The 26424-nt window shown below is 36.1% G+C and overlaps 1 protein-coding gene across 1 annotated transcript; it reads right to left on the reverse strand.

Moving 5' to 3' along the window:
- Positions 1–1100: 1100 nt before the first annotated feature.
- Smp_175250 (26S proteasome regulatory subunit rpn2,putative) lies at positions 1101–22807 on the reverse strand (the record flags this gene model as incomplete). Its single annotated transcript, XM_018792868.1, is given in 15 exon segments — positions 1101–2197; positions 3654–3764; positions 5725–5794; positions 6597–6771; positions 7144–7338; positions 9097–9238; positions 10415–10646; positions 10868–11034; positions 12262–12452; positions 13284–13433; positions 16763–16903; positions 17058–17297; positions 22375–22409; positions 22414–22558; positions 22591–22807. Coding segments are annotated over 15 exon segments (2973 nt in total). The 3' UTR covers positions 1101–1435.
- Between the last annotated feature and the right edge of the window lie 3617 nt (positions 22808–26424).

Here is a 26424-nt window from a genome sequence, read left to right on the forward strand (position 1 = left end):
TCTATCACCACCCGAATTCATCTTGTTGAAGATCGAATCCCTTCCTCACCTCTCGAAAATTCTTCTATCCCTACGATTGACTCTTCCCACTTATCTTTATCACCATGCGCCACTAATGCTGACGATGTGGGGTCACGAGATGTTGCTCCTGGTCTCCTAAAACCACGCTCTAAACTACGTGTTGGAGCTTTTAATGTTCGAACCTTGTGTCAGATAGGAAAACAGGCTTCTTTAGTTAGGACTCTAGAATCTCGAGCAATCGATGCATTCTGAGCCTCCAAGACGCGCATACAGGATCCAAGTACTTTCATTAATTTGACCTCATCTTGTCAAAAGAGTACTGGGTAAAGATGGGAAATCGATTAATGAGGTAGTATATCCCAACCATCACCTGCCTCAATGGGTGATGTTTCCTGTTGCAGGAGTAGGCTTCAAGAAAGCTAAGGGTTCTCAAACCAAAACATAGCATCAGTGACAATTGGACTTAGCCATGTTAATAGGTACAGACTATCCAGTTGGGGTTTGTGTGTTTATTGTAACCAATGGTTAGACTTTGGATGAGATGGCTCGAAACTATTTGCAATGACGCAGGTGCATCTAATCCTTGGCTTCCTTAAAATTCTGACATCTCAAGTTTCCCATAACTTTCGTTTGCTTTTATTTCGCTAATATATATTTTCTTCTCGAGTCCTGTCTTTGATGCCTAATCTCTCCTATTACCACTGATACTGTTACTACCTCTACTATTCTGGGATTAGGCCTGAATACTTCATCTCTGTGATAATGGGGTGTGGCAACTATCCGATGCACATACGTACAGGTTCAACGTTGTGACTGACTGACTAATCTGTGAATAATTCTGAAAAGCCTATAAATACACAAGTCAAATCATTATAATCAAAGTATAGAGAACAGTTTTACTCTCTCGAAGTCGACATTTTTACCGGTAATGTGAGAGGTTTACTGTCTAGAGTAACAGATAAGTTGTAGATATCCGATGGTAATCAAAAATTTCTTGTACAGAAATTACCATCCTAGAAATTGACTAGATAAATCCACATTTACTAATAGAATCAATACAAGAAGATAAAACTTATTTTCAAGCTTCTATACAGATTAAGTTAACACTTTTGAAACGTCAGTATATATATATATATATATATATATATATATATATATATGAAAGGTTCTCACAAAGTAAACCAATTTCACTCTAACATGTTAACTTTCTCATTGGGACAAACAAAACTGATGCCTTTATACATCAGTTTTTAGACAAAAATAGACACATTTAGTGAGTCAAAAATGAACAAGTGAAAAAAGTACATTCACATTTTCCATGCGTACAGAAGTGTAATATCAGAGAATGTAACAAAACAAAGAAAAAGAGTTTTCATGGTACTGAACATAAAGCTGAAACCAGACTATTATCGATTTATTTGTCATTATTTTCTTTTGATTTGCTATCTAGTTCAGAATCTGATTTCTTTTCTGCTTCTTTATCAGTTTCCAATGTAACATCCATAGGTTCGGAGGATGAAGTTGGAGGTGATTGTTTAGCATTAGTATAAGAGGAGGTGTCTGTAGCTACAGTGGAGTCTGATTTACTACTAGTACTACTGCTACCAGCATTGCTAGATGTTGTTGTTACTGTTGTTGTTTGTGATGTTGTGCCTTCTTCTATGTATAGAAACGGTTCTGGTGGATTCGGTTCAGAGCCTGATACATGTGATCTGCTGCCACGACGGCCTGAAGTAGATCCACGACTTTTTTCGCGTTTCACTTCTGTACTACTTTCACTCATTTCTATATCTCCTTTAGAAGTGTGATCGTCAGACTCTTCGATTTCAACAGTCGAAACAGTGGCTGCAGCTACATCAAACTCTTCTTCATCATCATCTTCATCTTCTTCATGCATATCACTAGAAGAATCTTCATCGTCATCTTCATCTTCCTCATCATCGTCATCATCATCCTCGTCAAGATAGGCTCCAATGGTTGATGCATGAATAAGCTCTGTTTTAGAATTAGATCCAGAGCCTAATGCAGCAGCAAGATCAGAGCTACTTGTACCACTAGCCGACCCAGTTCCTCCACCGACTCCTGATCGGTCTAGAGTAGGGCCATGTCCAAGTACATTTTCAACTAGAACTTCTGCATCTTGAGGACTCTTATCTTGCACCATCAGTATTCCACCCTGTAAATGTATTATAAAAACTGAGTTTTTAAGTACGTTCAACGAATATAAAAACGACTTCAAAATAAATTATAAACTTACTTTATAATAAAGGAAAAAGCATAAAAACTAGACATTTATAATCTAAATTCATAAAATAGTCGGTTCATTTTCTGTGAATTGCTACAAGTACATGTTTGTGTACATGGTTTTGAGCTACACAAATCTCGACCTGAGGACTATTGATACTATCTGAATGTTGAAGGCAAATTATATAAAGAGATGTCCATGACTGTTATCCAGTAGCTGACCGTTGAGTGTTTAAACTAAAAAACGATACCGTTCCACTCCACTATGAGTGATGATTAAATTATGAGCTCACACAACAACAAATAAATCACTATGAACTGAAAATATACAAACAATTTGAAGAGTGATTCAACGGATGAAAGAGGATGGATCAATAATTTAGTCACTAAAAGGTTTATTAATCCATGAAACTGGTTTACTATGGAAAAAAATATGACAAAATATTTTTTGGGTGAAACTAACAGAAATGATATTTATGGTATTATTGGTCAATTAATCACATTTCTGAACAAACCACTGGAATAATAATAATAATAACAATAATAATAATAAGGTCGATACCAATCAAGCGGTGATATCGCATATTCGTAAGGAGAATATTACAGCTAATCAACAAAAAAAAGAATAAAAATCTGGAGAGAAAAAAAGGGATAGGCAAGGGAAAGATTGTGTAATAAGACATTTCAAACTCATTCTAATATTGGCTTTTATGATGGCCAAATCAAAGAGGTTTCTTATCGTTAAACCATATATTAGTCTAGAGCAGTGATAAAAATCAAACTAAAAAGAAATATCTCTTCTCTCTATTCACTTCTTCCTAAATAATATAATACTACAAAGAGGTGGATCATATTCTTAACATGCCAAACAGTTAGACAATTATCAGCAGAAGGATTTGTATACGATACAGACAACTAAGGACAAAGTTGAAAATACAATTATAACGTAGAAGAGGTAGTATGTATTTGCTATGACTTTATTCTTATAAAATCGATTTATAAATGAATTTCGCAAAAGCAGTTTCTTCCAAACAACCTGAGGATTAGTAGATAGATTTATTTTATAAATTTGCAACAAAATATATTACATAATTCCAATGAAAGGCACATCTTGAAGAGCTACCTGATAAACTAAATCTTGAAAGAAGGAATTACAAAATACAGTACTAATAACTAATGTTTTTTTATTGAAGAAAAAATAAGTTCCAATTTAAAATTAGCTATAGAAAAATTACATTTAATTACAAAATATCTACGGGTTATGCAACACTTCAAACTTAGTCATTGTAAAACAAAGATACCTCAAGAATTAAAGTAGTTGTTACAGCATATAAAAAAGAAGTATAAACCCATTGAAAAGCAAACTCATACAAATAGTGGGTACATACCTGACTGATTGGCTTTAAAGTTATATAACGAGACGATTCAGGAAGGGTCACGTATCTTTGTTGTGAACGCATTACTCTAGCTGGATTATTTAGTAGACTGAAATTCGGTTCCTAAATGGTAATAATAATGATGATAATAATAAGCAAATGAATGAATAAGTGTAAATTTAATCGGCCATATGCAGAATTATGAAGACCAGAATAATTAAACATAAAGGGTTCAATCTTCAATTTCATTCTTTAAATAACTAACGCCTTTAGGACTAATTAACAGGTAGTTATCGTACGAACAAATAAACTATTACGTGTATACTCGAGAAAGACCTGGTCCAAAGCCTCCATTGCTCATAAGTTAACTAGAGTTGGAAATATAAACATATATAATTAAACGTATTCAGGAAGCTAGTTTGACTGTTGCTAATTTTAGCCGCCTTCAGTGTTATTTGTTCGTCTGATAACGAAGAAGAGATTACAATGCTTAACAGTTCCCTTTGTATAACGTGACGTTTAGAAGCAGAGAGTATTCGTAAGTTACTAGCACTTGAACACAAGTGTCTACTAAGCATTGGTATTGTACTGGTGGGATCACGGAGAGAGCTACATTGATATGAAAAGCAGAATACTAGGCAAAGATGGCAAATCGGTTGATGACATGGTGAATCTTCATTGAATGAGCAAGATGTATTATATATCCTTAACTAACGTCTAGCAGGACGCCTGATATTTGCTTATGTAAGGAGTACGTTGGAAGAAAGCTAGGGGAAGAAAAACCGAAACGTGGCATCAGTTCATAAAGTCACTGGCTGTTGGGGTGAATCGTAGGCGTGGGTGAATACTACTGTTATGGATTCTAGATACCCAAAAATCACTTTATAAACGTCTTATTTTTGTAATTTTATTCTTAAAACTTGAATTTCACATTTCCGCACCAAGAGCGCCCATTTTTACCTTCAGGTTGTACTTCACACTTAGGAGGACCTTAAGTATGATTGGTTCTTTTCATCTTTTAATAGGCTATTTTGTGACGTTTCCTAAGAACATTTTAACACTGTATATATACGATTGAGTTGTGCGACTGTCCGTTCGTGCTTCCAACTGTTTGTGGAACATACCTTTCACTTGGCTGAATCTGGTCTTCTCCCTCTAGTTAGTAGGGCTGGGGTGCAGTAAATAGTTTAGCTCGTCCCGTTGTCGTGTTGCTGACTTTCGTTCCGTTCGCTGGTTTGGATGAATTGTAATCTCTTCAAATGTAGCAACTACCAGGTTAGGATTCGCATAATTATCTTAACTAATAGTTGGAAATGTGGCATGGCATAACCCAGAACTGATTGTAAGGGTGCAGAATCACTCATTCTGTCTTGAAATATTTATACTTTTTGTTCCGTTAATTCATTCTTTCTCCTTGAATCCTATTACCTATGCCTAATCTTTTATAATACTACTTATACTGTGACCACTTCTATCATCACTGCTACTCACTGCCTTCCCGTGGCGGGGGTGTTGTTTACGAAAGTGAGAGGACGAAAAGCGAATGTCAGGCGCTTTAACCGGGTTGGTGGACAAGGCGAGTCCACCTAGGGGAGTTGGAAAACCCTGATTCCAAACCAATGGTGCACATGAGCTCCAGTATCCTGAAGGAATAAATGGCGTACGAATCAATCGCTGGTCACCGGCTACCATGGGACTGCATCTCCTCACGATGCTCCACTGCCTTGTGGATCAGATCTTTTGGTCAAAGGTTCCGGGTGTGGGCCCCTGAGAAAACCACCTGCTTCAGTTTGGGCACCTGGGCAGTATCACAGCCCTCACACAAATCGAATGAGATTTGTATGGCGCATATGTATCTGGTGCTTCCTTGTACCAATATTTATGTGTTTAAATAAATAAATAAATAATCACCACTGCATTCATTTTAATAATTTCATAACGATGTGTTTATGTTGTATGGCAACTTGAACTGATATATATATATATATATGCTAAGTTCCACGCTGCATATCACTGAAAATCCATTTCCCTAAGCAAACCATTTGTTCAGAATATCATACTAATAAATAAAAACTTTACTTACTTTCTCCTCTTTTGTTTCAGTTGTTGATGTTGGAGGTTTTTCTTCCTTGACAGTTTCCAGTGGAGCATCTCTGTTTTAAAACAAAACAGTTAAATTAATTTGAATATTTAAATTACTGATCAACCGACGACTAATAGATTAAAACTTTATAAACATTAACATAAGTTGGTGGAGAAGATTTGTAGCTCAAGTGGATGATTTTGATGGAGTTCTGTTCTCTGAGCTGGATGGTTTGGTTGTGGAGCTTTCATCTTCCTTCTTAACGACATCATCAGTACAAACTTCACTCCTACCTGAAGGTTTTGCTGATGATGTCATTCAGAAGAAAGATGAAAGCTCCACAACCAAACCATCCAGCTCAGAGAACAGAACTCCACCAAAACTAACATAAGTATTTGTGTAAACAAGTGATTTTGAGTTCAATAATAATGATAATTAGTCTGTTGCCTGAAATGTATCATTCCTTAATTAAATGTACTCCCATAGAGCAAAGGGAAATATATTTACAATGAGGCTGAATACAATTTTCACCTGATGTCAGTTCGTAACGAAACCTATCTTTAAATAATAAACTTTGATTATTCTGATTTAATAAATTAGGATTAAATTGCCCTATGAAACGGCAGAACTACTTAACTTGAAATATCTACGAATGTGGTTTGTTTGTTTTTTGTTATGGTAATTTGTCGCCAAAAAACTTTATAGGTGAACAATAAGTAATTACGTTTGGGCAGAAAGAACACTTCTGCCACATATCATAATTAAGGTCATTCAAATTTCATCAGTTAAAAGAAAAAACTTTTCCAAGATTGATTTATCTATAATAATAAACTGAAACTATTATCAAAATCATTAATGCAATAAACTCTTACATATCCATTTTAACTTCTTTAGTTTGAGAATCTTTGAGAGTTTGTGCTCCACCGGTGGTTGTCGACTGTTGTTGTTCTTTGTGTTGTTTTCTATCAGCCTCCTTTTTACGCTGTTTAGCTGTGATACTTAGAATAGCTGTCTCTACTTTTTCACGTTTCTTTTCTTTTTCCTGTTCTAAAAATTCAAAAAGTAGAATAATTGCAAAAAAAGTTAGCAAATCAATATGACATGATGTAACATCATTTTATAGAAAATTTGCAACAATGTATTATTGTCAGTAAAGGATTATGTAGAGTATTGAATTTCAATGAAGTCACAAACCGATTGATAAAACTTATACTTGTACATTATTGTATTCCAGCCCATTGGTCTACAGGTTAGGCGTTCGCGCGTGAGACTGAAGTTCCAGGTTTCAGGGTAGTGGGTGTGCACTACCGATGAGTCCCATGTTAGGGCTAGACTATCATACAGTAGACACTTGTTAACTCCAGAAGATACTTTGTAAATATAACACAGTAAATAAAAAATAAAAAGAATTTAACTAACGCAATGGTTGAGGATAAGCAAAAGTCGACGGTTTAGCATTTGAACGAAACTGTATCTTTGGCATATTCAAATCTTTATTCAATGCTATTAATGCAGTTGGTGTAAATGCTAAGCTGATAAAATTGGTTAATGGATGCCAAAACCAGAAATTCTGAAAGATTAAAAGACCGACAGCTGCTGCCATGTTTGCATTACCTACGTGATATAATATAGCAAATGAACAGAGAAAAAAGATGTAAGAAGTTAATAACAAAATTAATGTTATAGGTTTGACTTGATAATTTCAAATAAATTGAGGATTGGGTAGATTGTTATTGATAAAAATGATAGATTTGTAATATCTCAATAAGTAGAAAAATCAAATTTTCTGACATTTAGTGGCTCAGTGTAAGCCACTTCTTCAGAGAAAAAATAAACAAACTAGTATGTGTCAATTTTAATGCTATCTTTTAATAGCCATCTCGTGAAATCTCAACTTGAAGCACAGAACATCTTATGTATATATAAGAAACTACTTAATAATCCCGTAGAACTTGAAAGACTCTAAATTAGGTTGGCAATAGCAGTACATAACATTTTCAACAAACATCACGTCAATATTAAAACTATCAAAAAAACACAAAGTTTTTTCCAACTACAAAAAAAAACGAATAGCTGAAGCTTTCTATATATTGTTAAACCCTACTACCCTCAATAGATGAAGCCTTATTATTCATCCCACTTGGACCATCTATCCAAGTTACTATATCTGATTCTATTCCCATCTCACACTATTATCAAACATACAAATTCAACTCACATTATAAATGTCATATTTTTCAACCACACACTAATAAACAAACATGTCTCACATAAATTACCGGAATGACATGGCATTGACTTGATCAGATCTGTTTTTTGATTGGTCGTACGAAATATTTTCCTTTGTTCCTCTGTACTATTTAAACTTGGACTAATCTAACGAATTTATTTTCTGAAGTGGCTTACACAGGGACACGAAACATTGGAGAATTTAATTTTTTCCACTCACTGGGATATTACAAATATATTATTGTTATCAATAAAAGTCAATGTTGAGATAAAAATAACTACTACACAACATAATCAAACCTATTATGCAACACTAAATTACAATATACAACATTTTTATCAATTTGATAATTCATGTTGGAATAAGTGGCATTGTGTCATCAACGTCTTCAGGGAACTTTCAATGATTACACTTAGAAAGGAGTTATGCTATATCCTCCACTATTTCCTGAGTTAACATAGCATATGATACATTTTATTCATCAAATTCACTGATTTCATTTTATTTCTACAGTTTTAACCATAATAGACTTTAACTTTTTAATTTTTTACATTGCTAATTTCCCTTCATTGTATTCATATGAAGTTTGGCAGGTTGGGATGATGCACTTTGTGTCAGATCCTATATTGTTTTTAGCTGACTGAATATTTCAGTTACCGATTTATTTCGAGATCCATATCAGATGAAGACTTATAAGAAATAGAATGGCACTGTGGTTTTCCCATTCTACTTCAACTAAAGTATTCAATCGCGATTAATCTTGGTATTACACTGGTGACCTCATACTTTAAAGTAGGCACGTATTTTTGAGAACCGGTGTACTTGATACAAGTACATAACAGTTTTTCTAATTCAGAGTGTGAAAAAGGACGACATATTTTACTATGATAACATTCACTACAAAACAACTGATCGACAAGAACTGCTACCACTTATTTAGAGTCCTAGAATATGATATCTGCTAAATCAGGATTTATGATGACCATCAATTAGTCAGTCAATCCATCCGATGGTTATAGACTTGTGATAAAGAAGTAGAAGTCTCTTATCAACTAGAATTAACCGAATAAAAACCTTAAATGATAACTGTGGTACCAAATGGAGGTCATCAAATATAATGAGTTGAAATAAATTGGACGTACCAGTACGTGTTTGTAATGAAATAGTCATATTACATCCACCAGCATCTAGAATACCACATGCTATAATAGCACCGAATTTGGCCAATAAATCTTCATGACGATCCCCGATAATTTTCAACAATTTCTGACGGAAATCCACAGACTAAAAGAAAAGGAAATTACATTTTAATGCTAAATCTTATTTATTACTCATACTATGTTTGATGCGTCGGGCAGTTAGAATTACATACAAAATCGTGTATAACTAATTCATTACTGAACTATATGATTTAAATGTTCAGACCTAATTTTATCGTTTGTACTTGAGTAGTAAAATTTTGACCTTGGTTAGTAAATATTATCGCGATGTATTTTTTGTAATATACATACAATTTTATTTGATTAATAAGAAAACCCATTCATTAAAATTTGTCCATTTTATTTATTTATTTATTTAAACACAGAAATATTGGTAAAAAAGCACCAGATAAATATGCGCCTCACAAATCTCATTCGATTTGTGTGAGGGCTGTGATACTGCCCAGGTGCCCAAATTGAAGCAAGTGGTTTTCTAAGGGGGCCACACCCCGAGCCTTTGACCGAAAGATCTGATCCACAAGGCAGTGGAGCATCGTGAGGAGATGCAGTCCCATGGTAGCCGGTGACCGGCGATTGGTTCATACGCCATTTATTCCTTCAGGATACTGGAGCTCATGTGCACCATTGGTTTGGAATCAGGGTTTTCCAACTCCCCTAGATGGACCCTCCGTGTCCACCAACCCGGTTAAAGCGCCTGACATTCGCTTTTCGTCCTCTCAATTCGTTCATAAATAAAACTACTCTATTATAAATGATACTACAACAGAATTAGCCAGATAATGTAAAATAACAAATTACTATACTCCATTAATTATACAATAGTTGACATATAAGCCATAATCAATGCTAAATCAGTAGAGACATTATTTAACTATAATCTTAAGTCTGGTGGATCGCTATTGAGCCATTAGTCTATATTGTGGTTCTGTAAGTTGATAAAATTTTCAAACAAAATCTTACACTAAAAAAATCTTTCAACAAGCAAATGCATCGTGGCTATAAGTATGACATTTTCTAGAGTCGCCGTTGTAAAAGCCTACAGATCTTCATGGACATGCTCTGATGGAGCGCACTAATCTTGAAGCTAAATGGGAATTTCACTAACTAAGAATAACGTTTTATTACTCCAACAGCAAACAAATATCCGTGAATGATAAGACGATTTGAGAAGTAACAAAATTGACAATATATTAGTTTGTAAATAAGAGCACAATGAAATGACCATCTTTATGACTCATACCTTTGGGGAGGTAACCGCATTCTGCTGAATTAATACCATTGCATTAGCAATTAAGGCACCTTGACGAACAAATGGCACTGTTCCCTCGTGTAAAGTCTCTAATAAGCTAACAGCTTCTTTAAGAGCTGTTCCCGCGCAGGCTATTCCTACAGCCATAGCAGCACCATAGCGCAAATGAGGATGGTAGGATTCAACAAGTAAGGACACCAGTGATGGGACCTGCTCAGGATTTCTAAAAGGTAACAAAAAATGAGTGTTACGGTAAAATTTACATTATTTTTAAGGTAGAAATGCTTAGTACAATCGCTTATTGGGAAAGAAGACTAGTGATAATATCGTTTAAAACAGTAAACTTTGAAATTATTTCTTTTCAGTGTTAAAATCCTCAGACGAAAAGATTTATCGAACAAATAACCGACAGTTATTCTGAGAAAGCGTTTATACACAACATACTTGAATAGAACGAAACCAAGAGCGGTAACAGCCCATCGTCGAACGTCATCATTAGTGTCACTGACTGCAGCGTGGAGTAAACGTTTCACTGCCTGATTATTACCAGTCCCACAGTAAGCCATTGCAATTGTTGCCATACCAGACCAACGTAAAATGGGATCATTATCCTGTATTTTGAAGAAAGAAAAAAACAGAAATAAGTTTTCACACAAAGAAGCGTTTGGAATAACCGGTGATAGAGGTCGATTGAACGAATGACATATTGTAAATCTGTCTACTTGACAGAAACAATTGACAAATATGGAATAAAATTCTAACATATAGAAATTTAAAAGTTCATCACTTAATAATAAATACCATTAGGGGGTATGCCCACTCGTTGAAACGATAAGTATCCAAACCAACCGTTTTCTGAGTAATTGTTGATGTTAGATGAAGCATAAAGGATTTCTATCGATAGATTATTATTTACAGAATAGTTAAGATCGATAGGAAAGACACATAACACGGACGAATAGTAGTTTCATCGTGAGATGAATGGATTTGACAAGTATTGAGGATTAAATCGCAAACTAGTAACATGATGGTAAGGCTCTTTTAACCATGATCTGTTGACTACACTGAGATCCAAAAGGAAGACAAAAAATTACTAAAATTACCAAAAGCACGGTCCTCAGCCTGCATTAAATATTTACATCAATTAGATTTGTTTTTAGTTGGTCTGATGTCTTGACATTTTCACTGCTAAAATATAAATCCTACAACTGCTGAAAAGGAAATGAATAAAAAACTTGGTTTATATGAATAGATCTTATTAGGCCTTAAGATCCGGTTGAACAGTATGCGACACAGTGATATTAGAACACACGCAAATTTTTCATAGAGGGCTCTGAAATTTTTCATGGACAACGATCTGTCTAGAATTGTTGTGGAAGTGTTGTTAGGGATTAGCGTGGAAATACTTAAACTCATGATCATAATTACTGTCGAACAATTAATAAGATAAAGTCTATTGACAATATATTCGAAAATTAAGCCTGATACTCACGGCTTAATTTCATTGGCGTATATGTGACCTACTAAATCTATATCTTACAATCCCTCATATAAAATGACATGTAATTATACCTATTTCGTGTTTAATAGTATGTAAACAAACATGTTTGTGACAAACAACAAAAAATTATCCTGCTACCCAGTTGTATTGTCCTTTGATACCATTTCATTCTGGAGCTCGTGTCAAAAACTTGACTTTGTGAGCAGTTGTCAGTTGACCGAATTGTATCACCGTGCAACAGCTATCGACCAACGATCTCATTTACCATTTTAAATAAAACTTACCCAGCAAAAATTCAAAACTACCATTTATACAACACAGTGAATAAAAAGCTTACAATAATTAAATTATCTATCAGTTCATCAGCTTCTTCAACCCGACCGTACATGACAAGTGCAATGCCTAAGGCAACGCCACGTATAATCTTCTCATGTGCTGTTTCTTTAGCATAACCAAGTAGATCTTCAATAGCTCGTGTTGACCCAGTTCCTAACATGACTAAACCAATACCAATACCCGCTGCTTCACCTTGAGACAAACACAGTAAGATAAATGAAAATAGAGATACTAAGTAAGTCGGTGCACCCACTCAATTTTTTATTTAGAAATCAATCACATAATGACAATCAATGGTAATTATGTAACAATCGGTGTGTGTAACAAACATCTTGTAGCTAGAAACATTGGTTATTAAATTGGAGGTGTTTCTACAATAATTTTATGAACCTCACTAAAAACAACTGATCATTCAAAACACTTACTATTACGTTGCATAGAATCTTAATGATTATTGATCTAAAGTAGAATCCTATCTGATCCACTTTTGGATTTAAACTTGTTAGAAGAATAAATGTATATACAATGACAATTTGATTGAAAATCATCCCATTTATTAGTTAGTATAAAATCATACGACTTACTCTGGTTTGAACAAATAAATAGTATTACTAAACATCAAACGATAAGTGCGGTTCACAGTTGAGTCAACGATATTATACTGGAATTACTGAGTTATATATAAAAAATTAGTTTCTCAACTGAACCACGCTGATTAGAAGTTTTTTGCAAATCCACAGATTAAATACATTCACTTATTGTTAAGATATTGGGAAAATGAAATAGTTCGGTTTTATGTAATAAAAAACGAAATTGTTATGTAAGTTTACTTGTTAATGAAATTAGGAAATGGGCTTCTATGGTTAGCATTCCTATAATTATGATAAAACTCAGGATGTACGATAAATCATTGTGAAGAACTAACTACATTAATGTTATTTGGTGCTAAGAACTATGAATATTGAATAATTCACGTCAATCAAATGGACAGAACAACAAAGAAAGTATTATAAACACGCCTACCTGTAATTGCATCATCTTGATAAAGATTAAGTTTAATTTGATCATACACATCCTCTCTACCGGTCCCCATAGCAGCTAAACCAAGACCTAAACATGCACCATGCCGGACAGGTTCTGCAGTAGCCTCCTTGCATTGATTGAGCAAATATTCTGAAGAAATAAATAACATTTAACAGTCGTTATGGAAGAGTATAATTAAAAGATAGAGAGATAAACAACGTCGTGAAACTTAGGATGAGTTTGCATCAGTACAGAAATGAACAAGGTTCACAGCACAGAGAGAAAAAATTGACATCGAGGGTGACAAAATTAATGACAAAAAGGGTTATGAAGAACCAAAACTAAGTCAGTCAGTCAGCTACAACGTAGGACCAGGCACATTTATGCATCGGTCCAAGTTGCCATACTTCGTTAGCACAACAAGATCAACACCGGATTCATAGTAGTTAATTTAGTGATGGTGGTAGTATATAAAAGATAGGTTGTATATAAAGATATTGTATAGGAAGGAAGAACGTTATGAAGCAATTTTAATCTTAAGGTTTAAGGGAAGATAAAAAGTGTATACACCTACGCCATTGTGATCGATTTGGAGCCATGTCACCTAGAGTCTCCAACCATTGGTTACGATAGTCACGCGGACCCCAACCAAGTAGTCTGCATCTGCCAACATGGCTCAGACTAGAAGTTAGTGACTTCAAGCACTGATGCCACGTTTTGGTTTGGCGGCCCTAACTCTTTTCCAACCATCCCCTACATTAGTCAGCATAGCGCATCGTGGTAATCGGTGTTCAGGCATACGTAACACGTGGCCTAACCATCTCAGTTGATGAAGATTCATCACCTCATCAACTGATTTACCATCATTCCCTAATACACTGAGTCTAACCTCACTATTACTTACCCGGCTATCCCAGCAGATGCGAGCAATATTTCTAAGGCATCTGTGGTCAAATACTAGTAACCTACGAGTATCTTCTACTCTTAATGGCCGTGTTTTGCAGCCGTAAAGTAGAACAGAACGAACTGCTGAGCAGTATACTCGTCGCTTAAGTGATAGACGGATATCTCGTTTTCGCCATAGGTGACGTAAGTTGGCAAAAGCCAAACGAGCTTTTTGAATCCGTGCTGAGATTTCGTCAGACACCAACCCATTAGGGCTGATCAGACTTCCAAGATAAGTGAAGTTATCGACGCGTTCGACTACTTCACTCCCTATCCTTAGTTCAAGTGTTGACGCAGACCAGTTCTGGAGTAACAATTTAAATTTAGATGGGGAGAAACGCATCTCAAACATCCTGGCATTACTACTCAGTTCTAACAGAAGACTCTGCATTTTGCCAGAGTATTCACCAAACAGGACTGTCATCTGCGTATTCTAAGTCGCTTAGTGGTCCCCCTGGTAGGAGATCAATTCCTGAAAATTCAGTCGACGAGAGTGTTATTTCCAGCAACAGGTCTATAATGAAGTTAAACAAAAATTGGGATAGTGGACAACCTTGTCGGACACCACTTGAGGTTGTAAAGTCATTTGATAGTTCGCCATAAGCTCTCACTCGACTGGTAGTGTTCGAGTAAAGAGCCTTCACAAGGTTTATGTACTTCTGAGGTACACCTTTCAATGACAGACACTGCCACAGAACCTCTTGGTCTACAGAGTCAAATGCTGCTTTCAAGTCAAGAAAAACTATCATTGTCGGACGCCGATAAACATGTCTGTGCTCTAAAACCTGACGAATAGTGAATATGTGGTCGATGCAGCCACGACCAGGTCTGAAGCCAGCCTGATTTTCTCGTGTTTGCAGTTCAAGAGTCTTAGTTAGGCGCCCGATAATTATTGAGGCTAGTATTTTAGATGCTATGTTGGTCAGACTAATCCCTCTATGGTTATCACAGGATGATTTTGGCCCCTTCTCATATATTGGGACAATAAGTGATTGTGACCAGTCGGATGGGATTCCGTCCGTCTCCCAGATTTTAGCCAGAATATTAGTCAACCTAATCGCTAAAATTGGACCACTATATTTAAAGACCTCTGGAGCCAATCCATCTGGACCAGCTGCTCTTCCTCGTTTCCGATGAGTTGTAGCCTTTTGAACTTCAGGTAGGGTCGGGGGACCTACTTCAATGTTCCATTCAGACTGTCTTGGAATAGTGGGTAGGTGTGCAGTAGCTGAAGGCCAGCTGAATTGCTCCTTAGTGTTTCGCCCATCGTTCTAAACGTCTGGACTGAGAGCAGATAAGGGTTCCGTCTTTTTCCGAGATCGTTTCACTTACACTTCTTAATTTCGGTTTCTTTTATTAGTCTGAATAGTTGCCTGGTGTTGCCTACAGCCGCTGCCTTTTCCATCTCTTTTGCTTTCGTTGCCCACCACTGCTCACGATCGTTCCTTAGACTTTTAGTTAACCTAGATCTAATTTGTTTATGCTCTTCGTTGTGTCCAGAGCCTGATGGGATGAGTTTACGCGAATCCATCAGTGAAATAGACTTAGAAGAAATCCGCTCGTTTTTTGGAGCCCTATGGTTTAAATTACTAATAGATGTGACTGCTGTTTCCACAGCTGTTCGTATGTCTTTCCAAGCAGCATCTGGGTCAGTCTCGTTTACAGAACTGCCAAGATGTGAACTCAGTTGCTCCTGGAATTTACATTTGGCTTCCTCGTGCTCCAGTTCAATTTTAATGGGTCTTCTTAGTGTAGTTTTACTGCGTCTAGTGAGACGCAGACAAATGCGTGCTCGTATTAAAGCGTGATCAGAGTCTAAACAAGTATTCCAATGCGAGCGACAATCTTCTATCGAGCCTCTCCAACGATGGCTGATGGCAATATGGTCTATCTGAGTCCATCGTTGGTTTGGTGCAGATGGTCGCCATGTTAGTCGATGTCTCTCCTTATGTTTAAAGTTAGTGTTTGCTAAAAATAAACGATTGTCTGAGCATAGTTGCAACAGACAACCAAAACTAAGAGGGAAAAACTGTCAACACAAAAAAACCTGGTAGAATCTATGGACCAGAAGTATGAAATAATCTCATGTTTAAAACTTTATGCAAAAAAATGAGCGTATCTCCACTACTATACATTGCAGATTATCAGGAATAAAAAATGTCGCAAAAGAACCATATCAACAGATCAGGAATACAAGCTAAATAAAAATTAAATGGCAAGCACTATGCATGGAAAATATGAGACAATCCAATATAGCACAAAACAATTGAAACTAATTAGTACCAGAAAAAGTGATTCGCAAAAATACCCGCTGATATGTATAAGTTAATAATCCAAGTACCCCAAGCAAGGCCATTTGAAAAAGCATTCATGACAAAGTAAAAAAAACTAATTACATGGATACATTTAGCTTATCTTATGAGCCAGTAAACGTTTACAACGTAGATAAGTTAGATTTCACAGACGAAAATATTTTTGCACGAAAAGTAATTAAAATGTCTTTTAAATATTTCTGATTACTTTCAAGAATTTACCTGTCATCGTTCCACCATGATTAGCATGAATCAAGCCTAGAGCAAACAAACCACCACCTTCAGTGTACACGGAACCGGATGAACCGCTTGCATCTTTGGGCAAATAGGCAGACATAAGACGTAAAGCCTCTTTTTCATGACCTGAAAGGATAAACAACAGCAAGACAATCATAAGTTATAACTATCAGTGAAAACTCGGACAAAATATCAGTCAACCTAATCAGTACTGAAATCAATGTTTATTATTATCCCGGTAAGTACACTCCCATACAATCGAAAATAATAAAATATTTACCTTTGTGTATAACCCCAAGGGTAGCAGTAGCAGTGAATTTAGCCCAATTTACAGCTTTTCCTAACCAATTTAAATGATCCCTCAAAAATTGATCTGATGTTGTTCCACAATGCATAATACCATTTGCAATAACTGTAGCATTATGAGTCACGGAATGTCGCACCTCATCACGTATGCGTTCAAGTAGTCGAAGGTCAGCTTTGTTATTTCGTATCAAAAATTGGAGGTGCAATTCAATTACCTAGATATAAGAAAATCGAATATTTAGGTAGTTAAGACAATATCTACTAATGACTATAGTAATAAAAAAACGTGCATCCACAATGTACGTTGGAATGGTAAAGTTAAATTATACACTAGTACTTTACTATGGTATGATCATCTTTTTTCAATATCCTTGCGTTCGATTATATTGGTAATTCAGTACATGGATCGTTATTGTCATACAAACCTGTAATCTGATATCTTGTAATGCCACTCCGTTACACGAACGAACATGACATGCGACCAAACAAGTTAATATGAAAATTACGTGGTGACTGTTTTAATATTGCTTTAGAAGATCAATGACATTAATCTGAGTTAAGAGAAATATAAAATACTGCTCTTAGGTACCGTCTACTGAATGAATAAAATCCCCACCTGATCAAAGTAAAACTGGTTTATTGTGAAGAAATGAATACCGAAAGTGACGGCTTTTTGCCGAGTTCGAACATTCGAAATACACTTAATGACCAACGTTTGAAGATGTTCTACAATGGTAAACTAGTCATGATAAAATCACAGGTGCATGAAATAAGCTTTCGTTTAATTTTTGTAACACATAATCAACAGAAGGGAATGTTAAAGAACTCAATCTAATTAAAGTGTACGCGATTTAAGCCTCTAAAGTGGTCTAGTTTGTAAAATATATTCTCTAACTAAAATGATTAGAAAAGGTTGTTCCTACCTTCGAATTACATCTGTTGGTAAGTTTGTGAAGTGCTGAAGAGCCTTAGAATTGTATACCCTTAATTTTATCTGTCAATGTACATAAATAGTTGCACAAATCAGTTAAAAATTCAAGAATCCGAATGTTGTTAGGAGAGTTACAAAAAGGTCGAGTGGAGTTTAAAGCTCCGTATATTTGTTTACTATAGTGTGGTTAGTGAGTGCTTGAAGTCACTCCCATCAATAAACATTTACACAGAAATAATGACAGTTCGAAAACTATTTTGTGATGTTAAGCATTACAAAAAGAATATACTCGTCGCGTCGACTGACAACCTTTATTTAGTCAGTATAATACACCTTACCATTTTATCAAACTAAATACTGTCTAACGATAAATTAGCTTGTTAATACTACAATAAAACCAATTATGTACGATTCCAACGCTTACTTTATCTCCTGATAAAATACTGACCAAGTGCATAAGACGACTTTTGATTTCTTTATCGAATTCTGACAGCGTTTCATCTGCTGGTATCTCAATCTCTTTGTTTGTTTCACCAGATGATGCAGTTTCCACCGCTTCTTCTGCTTCCTTTTTGTCTGATTTATTCTTATCACCATCTGTGGTTTCAACGTTGGTACAAGCTGAACCCTCCGGCGTTTTTGGACTTTTTGTAGCGTTTTTATCACGTTCAATTAAGCTCATTATATGACTCAACTTTGAGCTCCGGGCAAGAGAGGCTGAAACACGTTGAAGAAAGTTTTGGGTTGCATTTTCATACAAATCAAAACCTATTTGATATGCTGTTACAGCTGCCTCTTGTGATTGTAGTAACAAGTGTTCCAGAGTATCTGCTGTGGCCTGAAAAGGAAGTAAATGTATACCACTTAGTGTATTTATCCGCACATCATAAAATTAAAAATTTGAGGGACCAGGGAGGCCAGTGAATGTATGTCTTTACCAACCACTTAGTAAATTAACACATTTCAATGAAATTATGATATATCAGCTCTTCTGATCACATATGAAAATACCATATTACATAATGACATACGAATTATGATGTGAACATGGAATCCCACTCAATGATTAATATATTTACTGACCAATGACAAAAGTAGGACAATTATTTTCTTTACGAATTCCAACAAATGTGTTCTCAAAATGTTAACATGATGGAGGACATGAAAACTTACTAAATTTATATCAGAATCAAATGGTATTTGGTTCTTAAAGTTAATCTTTTAACTACAATTTTCCTGAACGAACAGACTAAAACGGTCAACACGTGACATGCAACATAGGATCTGGTACATTTATTTTATGTTGTCATAGCATACCAGTACAACAGAATGTCAGAGTAGTATAAGTAGTAACAAGATTTGTGGTAGAAAAAGTTGAGGATAAAAACTATGGTCCGAAATAGTATGAATTTGTGGAAAAAAGCAACTTAAGATAATCAATAAACTCAAGATCTAAGTGTACACAAAGAGTGAACACAACTGTACCATTGCGAACGATATTGAGCCATGTTACCTGAAGTCCCTAATTTTATTTTTTTTTTATTTAAACACATAAAAATTGGTAAAAAAAAAAAGGGGCACCAGATATATATGCGCCGCACAAATTTCATTTGATTTGTGTGAGGGCTGTGATACTGCCCAGGTTCTCAAACTGAAGGTGGTTTTCTTAGGGGGTCACACCCGAAGCCTTTGGCCTAAAGGTCTGATCCACAAGGCAATGGATCATCGTAAGGAGATGCATTCTCATGGTTGTCAGTGACCAACGATCGATTCATACGCCATTTGTTCCCGCAGGATACTGGAACCCATGTGCACCATTGGTTTGGAATGAGGGTTTTTCAGCTCCCCTAGGTGGACCCTCCATATCCACCAACCCGGTCAAAGAGCCGGACATTCGCTTTTCGTCCTCTCAATTTCGTAAAGAACACCCCCACCACAAGAAGGCAGTGAGTAGGACTTCCTTGGCAGAGGCTATGTAGGCGTGGCCATGTGAGAGCATTTCGAGAGGGAGAGCGGACTCTCCCCACTCTCGGACATTTGTGAGCCTAAACACCGGTTACGATAATTACGAGGACCACAACCAGATAATCTCAACCTAAATACATGGCGCAGTTCGACAGTTAATGATTTCATGGACTGACGTCAAGTTTTGACTTGGTTGCTCAAACATTTTCCCCAGCTCAATTCTACACCAGCTATCACGCCCCATCAAAGAAAATATATAACGTGTTTGTGAACCTTTTAAAAAGATTTTAGGTTTTTGGTTAGATTTACGATGATGGGTCATCATATACCTCGAATTTGTGTGGATGACAACCTATTTATATTCTCCATCAACTATCGATATGTTCCATTAGAGCCACACTTAAGCTGTAGACAAAAATGACCCTCAATCTGAATCCATATGATCGGATGACAGTGTTAACGAAATAATATCCTGATTAAACCTGTACATATTCATCGACTTGGTTTACGTTAGTGAATAACGGAACAATTCAAATGCGAGAATGGTTTTTGGATACGTATATTTCAAACATCCACTGACCCAGACAATGAAAGAAAAGAAGCTGGATTTGGAAAGTCAAACGTGCAAACTCAATTTAATAAAATGTGAATAAATATTTGAAGTCAGACAGAAAAACAAGCTTAAGATATGAGAGTAAGTGATAAACACTCACACACATACGCTCAGGTAAGAGCAATGAGGATAAAAAGTGAATAACCGACAAGGTCAAATATATGTGTAAATAATGACTAAGGAAGACCAGATTAATTGGTGCTTCTAAAGTCTAGAGCAATCTAAATGGTACGCTATCGCTTAATCCACCATTGGTCATGTTATTCTTAGTGCTATTTCTTTCCTTTTGAGTGATATATATGTGAATGGTTTAGTTGAAGTAGCTTGATGATTAAAGTACACGACTTCCAACTAACATGTTTTAAATTCAGACATACTTTGGTTTAGATACTCGGGTAATACCGTTGGCTACGTATAGAAATTTATACCAGATAAATTAGCTGACAATCTTGAAAAACAATGATGTTTCATGGAACATTCAAATGTAACAAGTGAAGGAAATATTTTAAAATTGACAAACCTGCGGGTCATCCATTAGTACTAAGCATTGACAAACATTTACAGCATCGGAAGGAAGAGCTCGGTTCATATAAACAGAAACTAAGATCTTAAGAAGACGGTTTCTTAGGCGTACACTATCGATTAAAGTGAGCACAACACGAAAAGCATAGCGAAGCATGCCCTCTTGATCATCCGATGAAATTATCGCCTTTTCAAATATGTCCAGTCTGAAACAAAAGTATTTTATTTACTTAAGATATTTCATCCCAATACAAAAGTGGGAAATAGCTGAAAATATGTGGGTAACAAAGAGCAAATACTTAACCCGATGAGTTGGATCAGTACTTTAAAATCATTAATGTTAGATGGGCGATTCAGGGTGAAATAAAATTAGTTAGATACCGGGAAAATCAATATATTTTTTGAGTACCCGAATCATCACGTATTAGCATACTGAGAGCCGATTAAGGGTGACCTACTTACATTACAGATTAGAAATGAAGACTAAATAATAAGCTCGAATGAAACAGATATGGTTCAGACCTCAAAGCACATTCGCTACTAACTAGTAAGTACTACTTTGCATCCCAAATGAACAACTTTCCTATCTATTTAAAATCTGGGTGAGACTATAATTTATGGACGACCTTTGAGTGGCGCTAAAAAGACCTTGAGAATGTCCATCTACATACCATGGCTAAATGAGGGCTATAAACCAGTGTAATTTGGATTAATATTTACACTTGATGATTAGGGTTAGGAAGTAGATTTACGGTTTTCGTTGCGAACTGACATCAGCTATAATACCAAAACTCTACTTAGCTAAGTGAACGAATTAGTTTCGCGCCAAAATCCAAGACCTGATATCGTAAACCTGATTGGCTCGTCCAAAAAGTATAGTCTCACCAAAATCTGTTTATTTGTACGTGTGAGAAGTAAGACGTAAACATCTAGTGCCTTAATTCCATTTACTATCCACTGTATGTCATCAGTCTGATTGCCTTAATTAATTGAACAGTAATCACGTAGGAGCATGCATTATAAGGAACTATATACGTTCATAATCGAATAGACAAAATAACGGGAAGATCTCGCCTTATATGGAAAAGCAACCTCAAGAGCAGATAATCTAAAGAACTCCGACAATGACTTGAAAGTATGGAAATTTAATTGGACACAGTGTAATTGGCAGGTGGATGGAGGATATTATAATGCAAAAACAATGATGAGATTACACCAAAAACATACCTCCGAGTTTCAATAGCTATCCCTAGGGCTTGTTTATACTGTTTGTGATCAAAGCAACGGTCAAACATTTTGTTGACAACGTGTTCTAGTCTTTTGTATGTTGGACTGGTAACAGACCAAGTACTGTCCTCTGAATTTTCTGTTACAACGGGACCTGACGAATCCACAAACTGATCTTGAGCAGTTCGAAGAGCGGTATACTTATCAATACATTTAGCTACACAGTTGTAATTAGTGTTCGTTAGTTACCAATAATGGTTTCCACAAATTCGGTATTCGTATTTATATCGAAAAGATCTTCAGCACACAAAGCATAGTGAAGTGCATCATCATAGACAGCTAGATGATAATAAACTTTGGACACAAGTAAAGCAGCGAGTTTATTATATTCAAAATTAGAGTCTTCATGAAGTATTTCAATTTTCATTACTGCTTCTGAGATTTCAGCCCAAAACTCGTCAACCATATCATAAAGACGTTTTAGAGCAAATGCCTGAAGTAAGAATAAGCAAAATAACTTGTTTGTTTTTACTTTGACATCAGAGCCCTTGTCGTCCAAAAGCGAAACAAGTCCAGCAGCAGAAGTCAGTGCCATTGCAGTCCGTGACTAATCAAGGTAACGTCGGCTTTGAATGACGCGCTTCTTCGGTCTTCCTAGGTTCGAGAAGACAAGAGACTTATATTACTTCTAAAAATTTATTTCACTAGGATTATGAAATCTTTTTAAAAAAGCTGAGTAAGAGTCTGATTCCATATACTGTGGAAAAGCTTCATCGAATGACGTCCGGATGCGAAAGTGTATGAACTTTGCTTTCTAAACATTATAAGAAAATTCTCTCCGATGGTCAACTTTGGGAAAATACATTAACATCAAAATCATCAGTTATTATGAAACAAGTCACTGCCTGATTGCCTCTGCAAGTTGGAGGGAATGAGTCATGTCGTAGTATATTATTATACGATACTTCAGAGAGGTCTTTCACCTACTTTGCCCATACTCGCTGGATCCACTCTAACACAACTGCCTGATATTTATACTCACAATTACAAATGCCCTGGAATATTCAGAAAATATCTCAACTTGGCTTCAGAAATGTTAGACCACCTGTCCACAATTTCCTATAGCCTTCAGAAACTCTCGCCATACTCTAGCCTGTGCATACTTAGCCACAACTTGCCGTAACTTCGTAGCTCCTATAAATACTTATTGTAGACTTGGGTATTTGATAAGAATAAAAAATACTACAAACACCACCTGGAGAATCCCGGTCCTCACAGATTTCAGTGAGACTAAAGCATGGCCCACTGACACGCTCTAAGTTTGGGTGGGATATCTTTAGAAAACTTTGCTGTGACCTGTGGTTTAGAAGTCTACAGAAACATTTACATGGCTAGCCCAACCTCCTCTCGCGATCAAGTTATTCAGTGACTCTTTGATCCTATCGTTTTCCAAGAGAAACTTCCTTTCCACTTGACTTGAGATAGCTCATATGTCCTCCGCTAATTCACCACCCATACTAGTGAATCTTATCGTTCGGTGTGCTCAGTAAAACCAATGAGATCAGGATTATTGTTGGAAGCTTAAAAAACTATTTATTTTGGGGATTTCTTTACCACTGCAATCATATAGCCGTTAGACAACTACATTCTGAAATAACTACAGGATACAGCATGAATGTGGCCTCCTAGGAACTTCCAGCTGACCTTTCACCACCAACAACATTAGATGGAACGTAGGACGGTGGTTGGGGATAATTGAAGAGAAACTTTTGACTTTAATTTGGTACCATGTGGCACTTTTCAACACAGTGTTTACTCGTAAATTTCATTAAGCTATCCGAGCTGCTACTGACCCCCTGCATGATGTATTTGCAATTTTTTGTTCACTGAGTATCGAACAGTTTCATTTTTGTTTGATCCTTTAGTGCTGACTGAATCCTATCGATTAGGTTGCAATGATTTCACTAATTTCAGCGACTCGACATTGCAATTGTTATGATTATGATTGGAACAATACATTTGGGTTTGTTATCTGAAGTTTATAAGTAACCGTTTGACACCTGAATTGGCTTTCTTGACACAGTAAGTTACAAACGCATCAGTCAACTATGTTTCGATAACGTACTCAGGTAACATATAAACATAACAGTGCGGATATCCTCACAAACACATTGATACAATTCTGACACTAGTGCGAGATGCAATACAGTTAAAGAATATATTTTCGATAAGAATAACCATGGGGAACTACTGAAATCTGTGCTTTAGCGGACAGTGTCCAAGCATTATCCGGATTACATTTTCGATTCTGTTTCAAGGATATGATCCTAAACAATCAGGACTAATAGGTACAAGAATGTTACAGTTATTCAGTGACTCTTTTGTCTGTGCAACCATTATAATGAAGTATCTCAAAACCAATCAAATCAGAATTCATGAATGAGGGAATCCGATTATACGCTCAGTATATGATTTAAACTGACTGCTCGTTACAAAGGAAGTCTAGCGCAGTGATGATCTCGTGCAGATAAGTGACTAAGCGTCCCCAACAGTGTGTGTCCAGCAAAACTGATGGGGTCAAAATTAGTTTTTAAGCCTTTCAGGATCACTTGCTTTGATGATTAATATACCATTAAAGCTGTAGTAGACAAATACTGTGCTTTTATCTCTGTGTATTATGGCTAAAGCATATAGAGTTCTTTCTTGCTCCCAACTCCTCCCTCTGGTTAGTTTCGAGTCTATTAAATTTCAATGACCAAACAACGTTAGACGATGTAGAACACAAAAAGTTCCAAAGAAACCACATGACTGTGCACTTCCATGAACTTTAAAGAGTAGTGACCCACTGAAATTCTCCTATAAGAGACCAAGAGCTTTTCGATTCAGAGTTAAAAATTGCGCGAATAACATATTTTTGGACCCCATATCCTCTTAACTATTTCGAGTATGCAATCTGGTGTTAGTTCGGTAGCATCATTTTTGCTGCGAGTCCTGAATGTCCTGCATGTTCCCCTGTGGGGATTCGAGTGTGCTTAAGAGCAAACGGTTACTACAAAATTCATTATTTACAATCCAAGTTCCTCATTCTATGTATATCATGTGAGAAAGATCTAGCTTTCTCCACGAATACATATTAGACGAACAAAATGCCGAAAATTTGGTCGTCAATCAATCATAAAAGAAAATGGCATTCTGCATAGATGCTGTTGATCCACATTTAGTCGTAACCCATACTTTCAGTAAGACTAGTTCGCTATTTCGAGGATTATTGTATTTCTCGTGATTCCTAGAATGTTTGCTAATGACTTAAAATTTTTGCCACTAGACTCAGACTGGACAAATTTAATCAAGCCAAACGCATAAGTAACGTTGATAGAGCGATATTCTACAGAAAAAATTATTTACTGCTGAAAAATGGAAGCATATTTGCTAGACAATAAAAATGTCTGAGAAGTATAAACTATCCAGAAACGTTCCTTAGTGGTCAATAATGAGAGGAATTGGGAGTTTTTTAACTCCATGGTAAGGATACTAAACATATCTGATTTGTTGAACACACTACCTCCACTGCTGCCACTGCCTACTCAGAACCCTGATGAAGTGCGATCTAAGTCTTTCACTAACAGAAAGTCCGAAAACACTTAACGACTGCATGGGGATACTGTCAAAACTTGTGGTGTTCTTAACTTTGGCCAAATGCAGCTATCATGCTGGCCCTTGAGATTTTCCAATAATTGTCAGGATCTACATTCACCCATACCAAGAAACTTAATAATGAGTTCTAACTCACGAACAGATGGTATCGATCTTATTAAGAGCGAATTAGCCGCTGTCTATAAGCAATTAAGTGATATGCGTTCTAAAGTGGAGTCACTTGCGGGCTCTTTATTAAAGCATGATGATCTTAAACTAGAACTAAAGACACCGTCACCCCTTCGACTGCTGTTGTCAAAGGATATAGTTACTTCTGAACTTGAAGACAGGATCAAAGTAGAATCAGTCATCGACTTGATAGCTAGTGAAGTCACCAAACGAATAATCTCTCGAAATAATGTGATTATATATAATATACCGGACAAAGTT

This window comes from Schistosoma mansoni, assembly GCF_000237925.1.
Source record: "Schistosoma mansoni, WGS project CABG00000000 data, chromosome 1 unplaced supercontig 0210, strain Puerto Rico, whole genome shotgun sequence".
NCBI classification, from domain to species: Eukaryota; Metazoa; Platyhelminthes; class Trematoda; order Strigeidida; family Schistosomatidae; genus Schistosoma; species Schistosoma mansoni.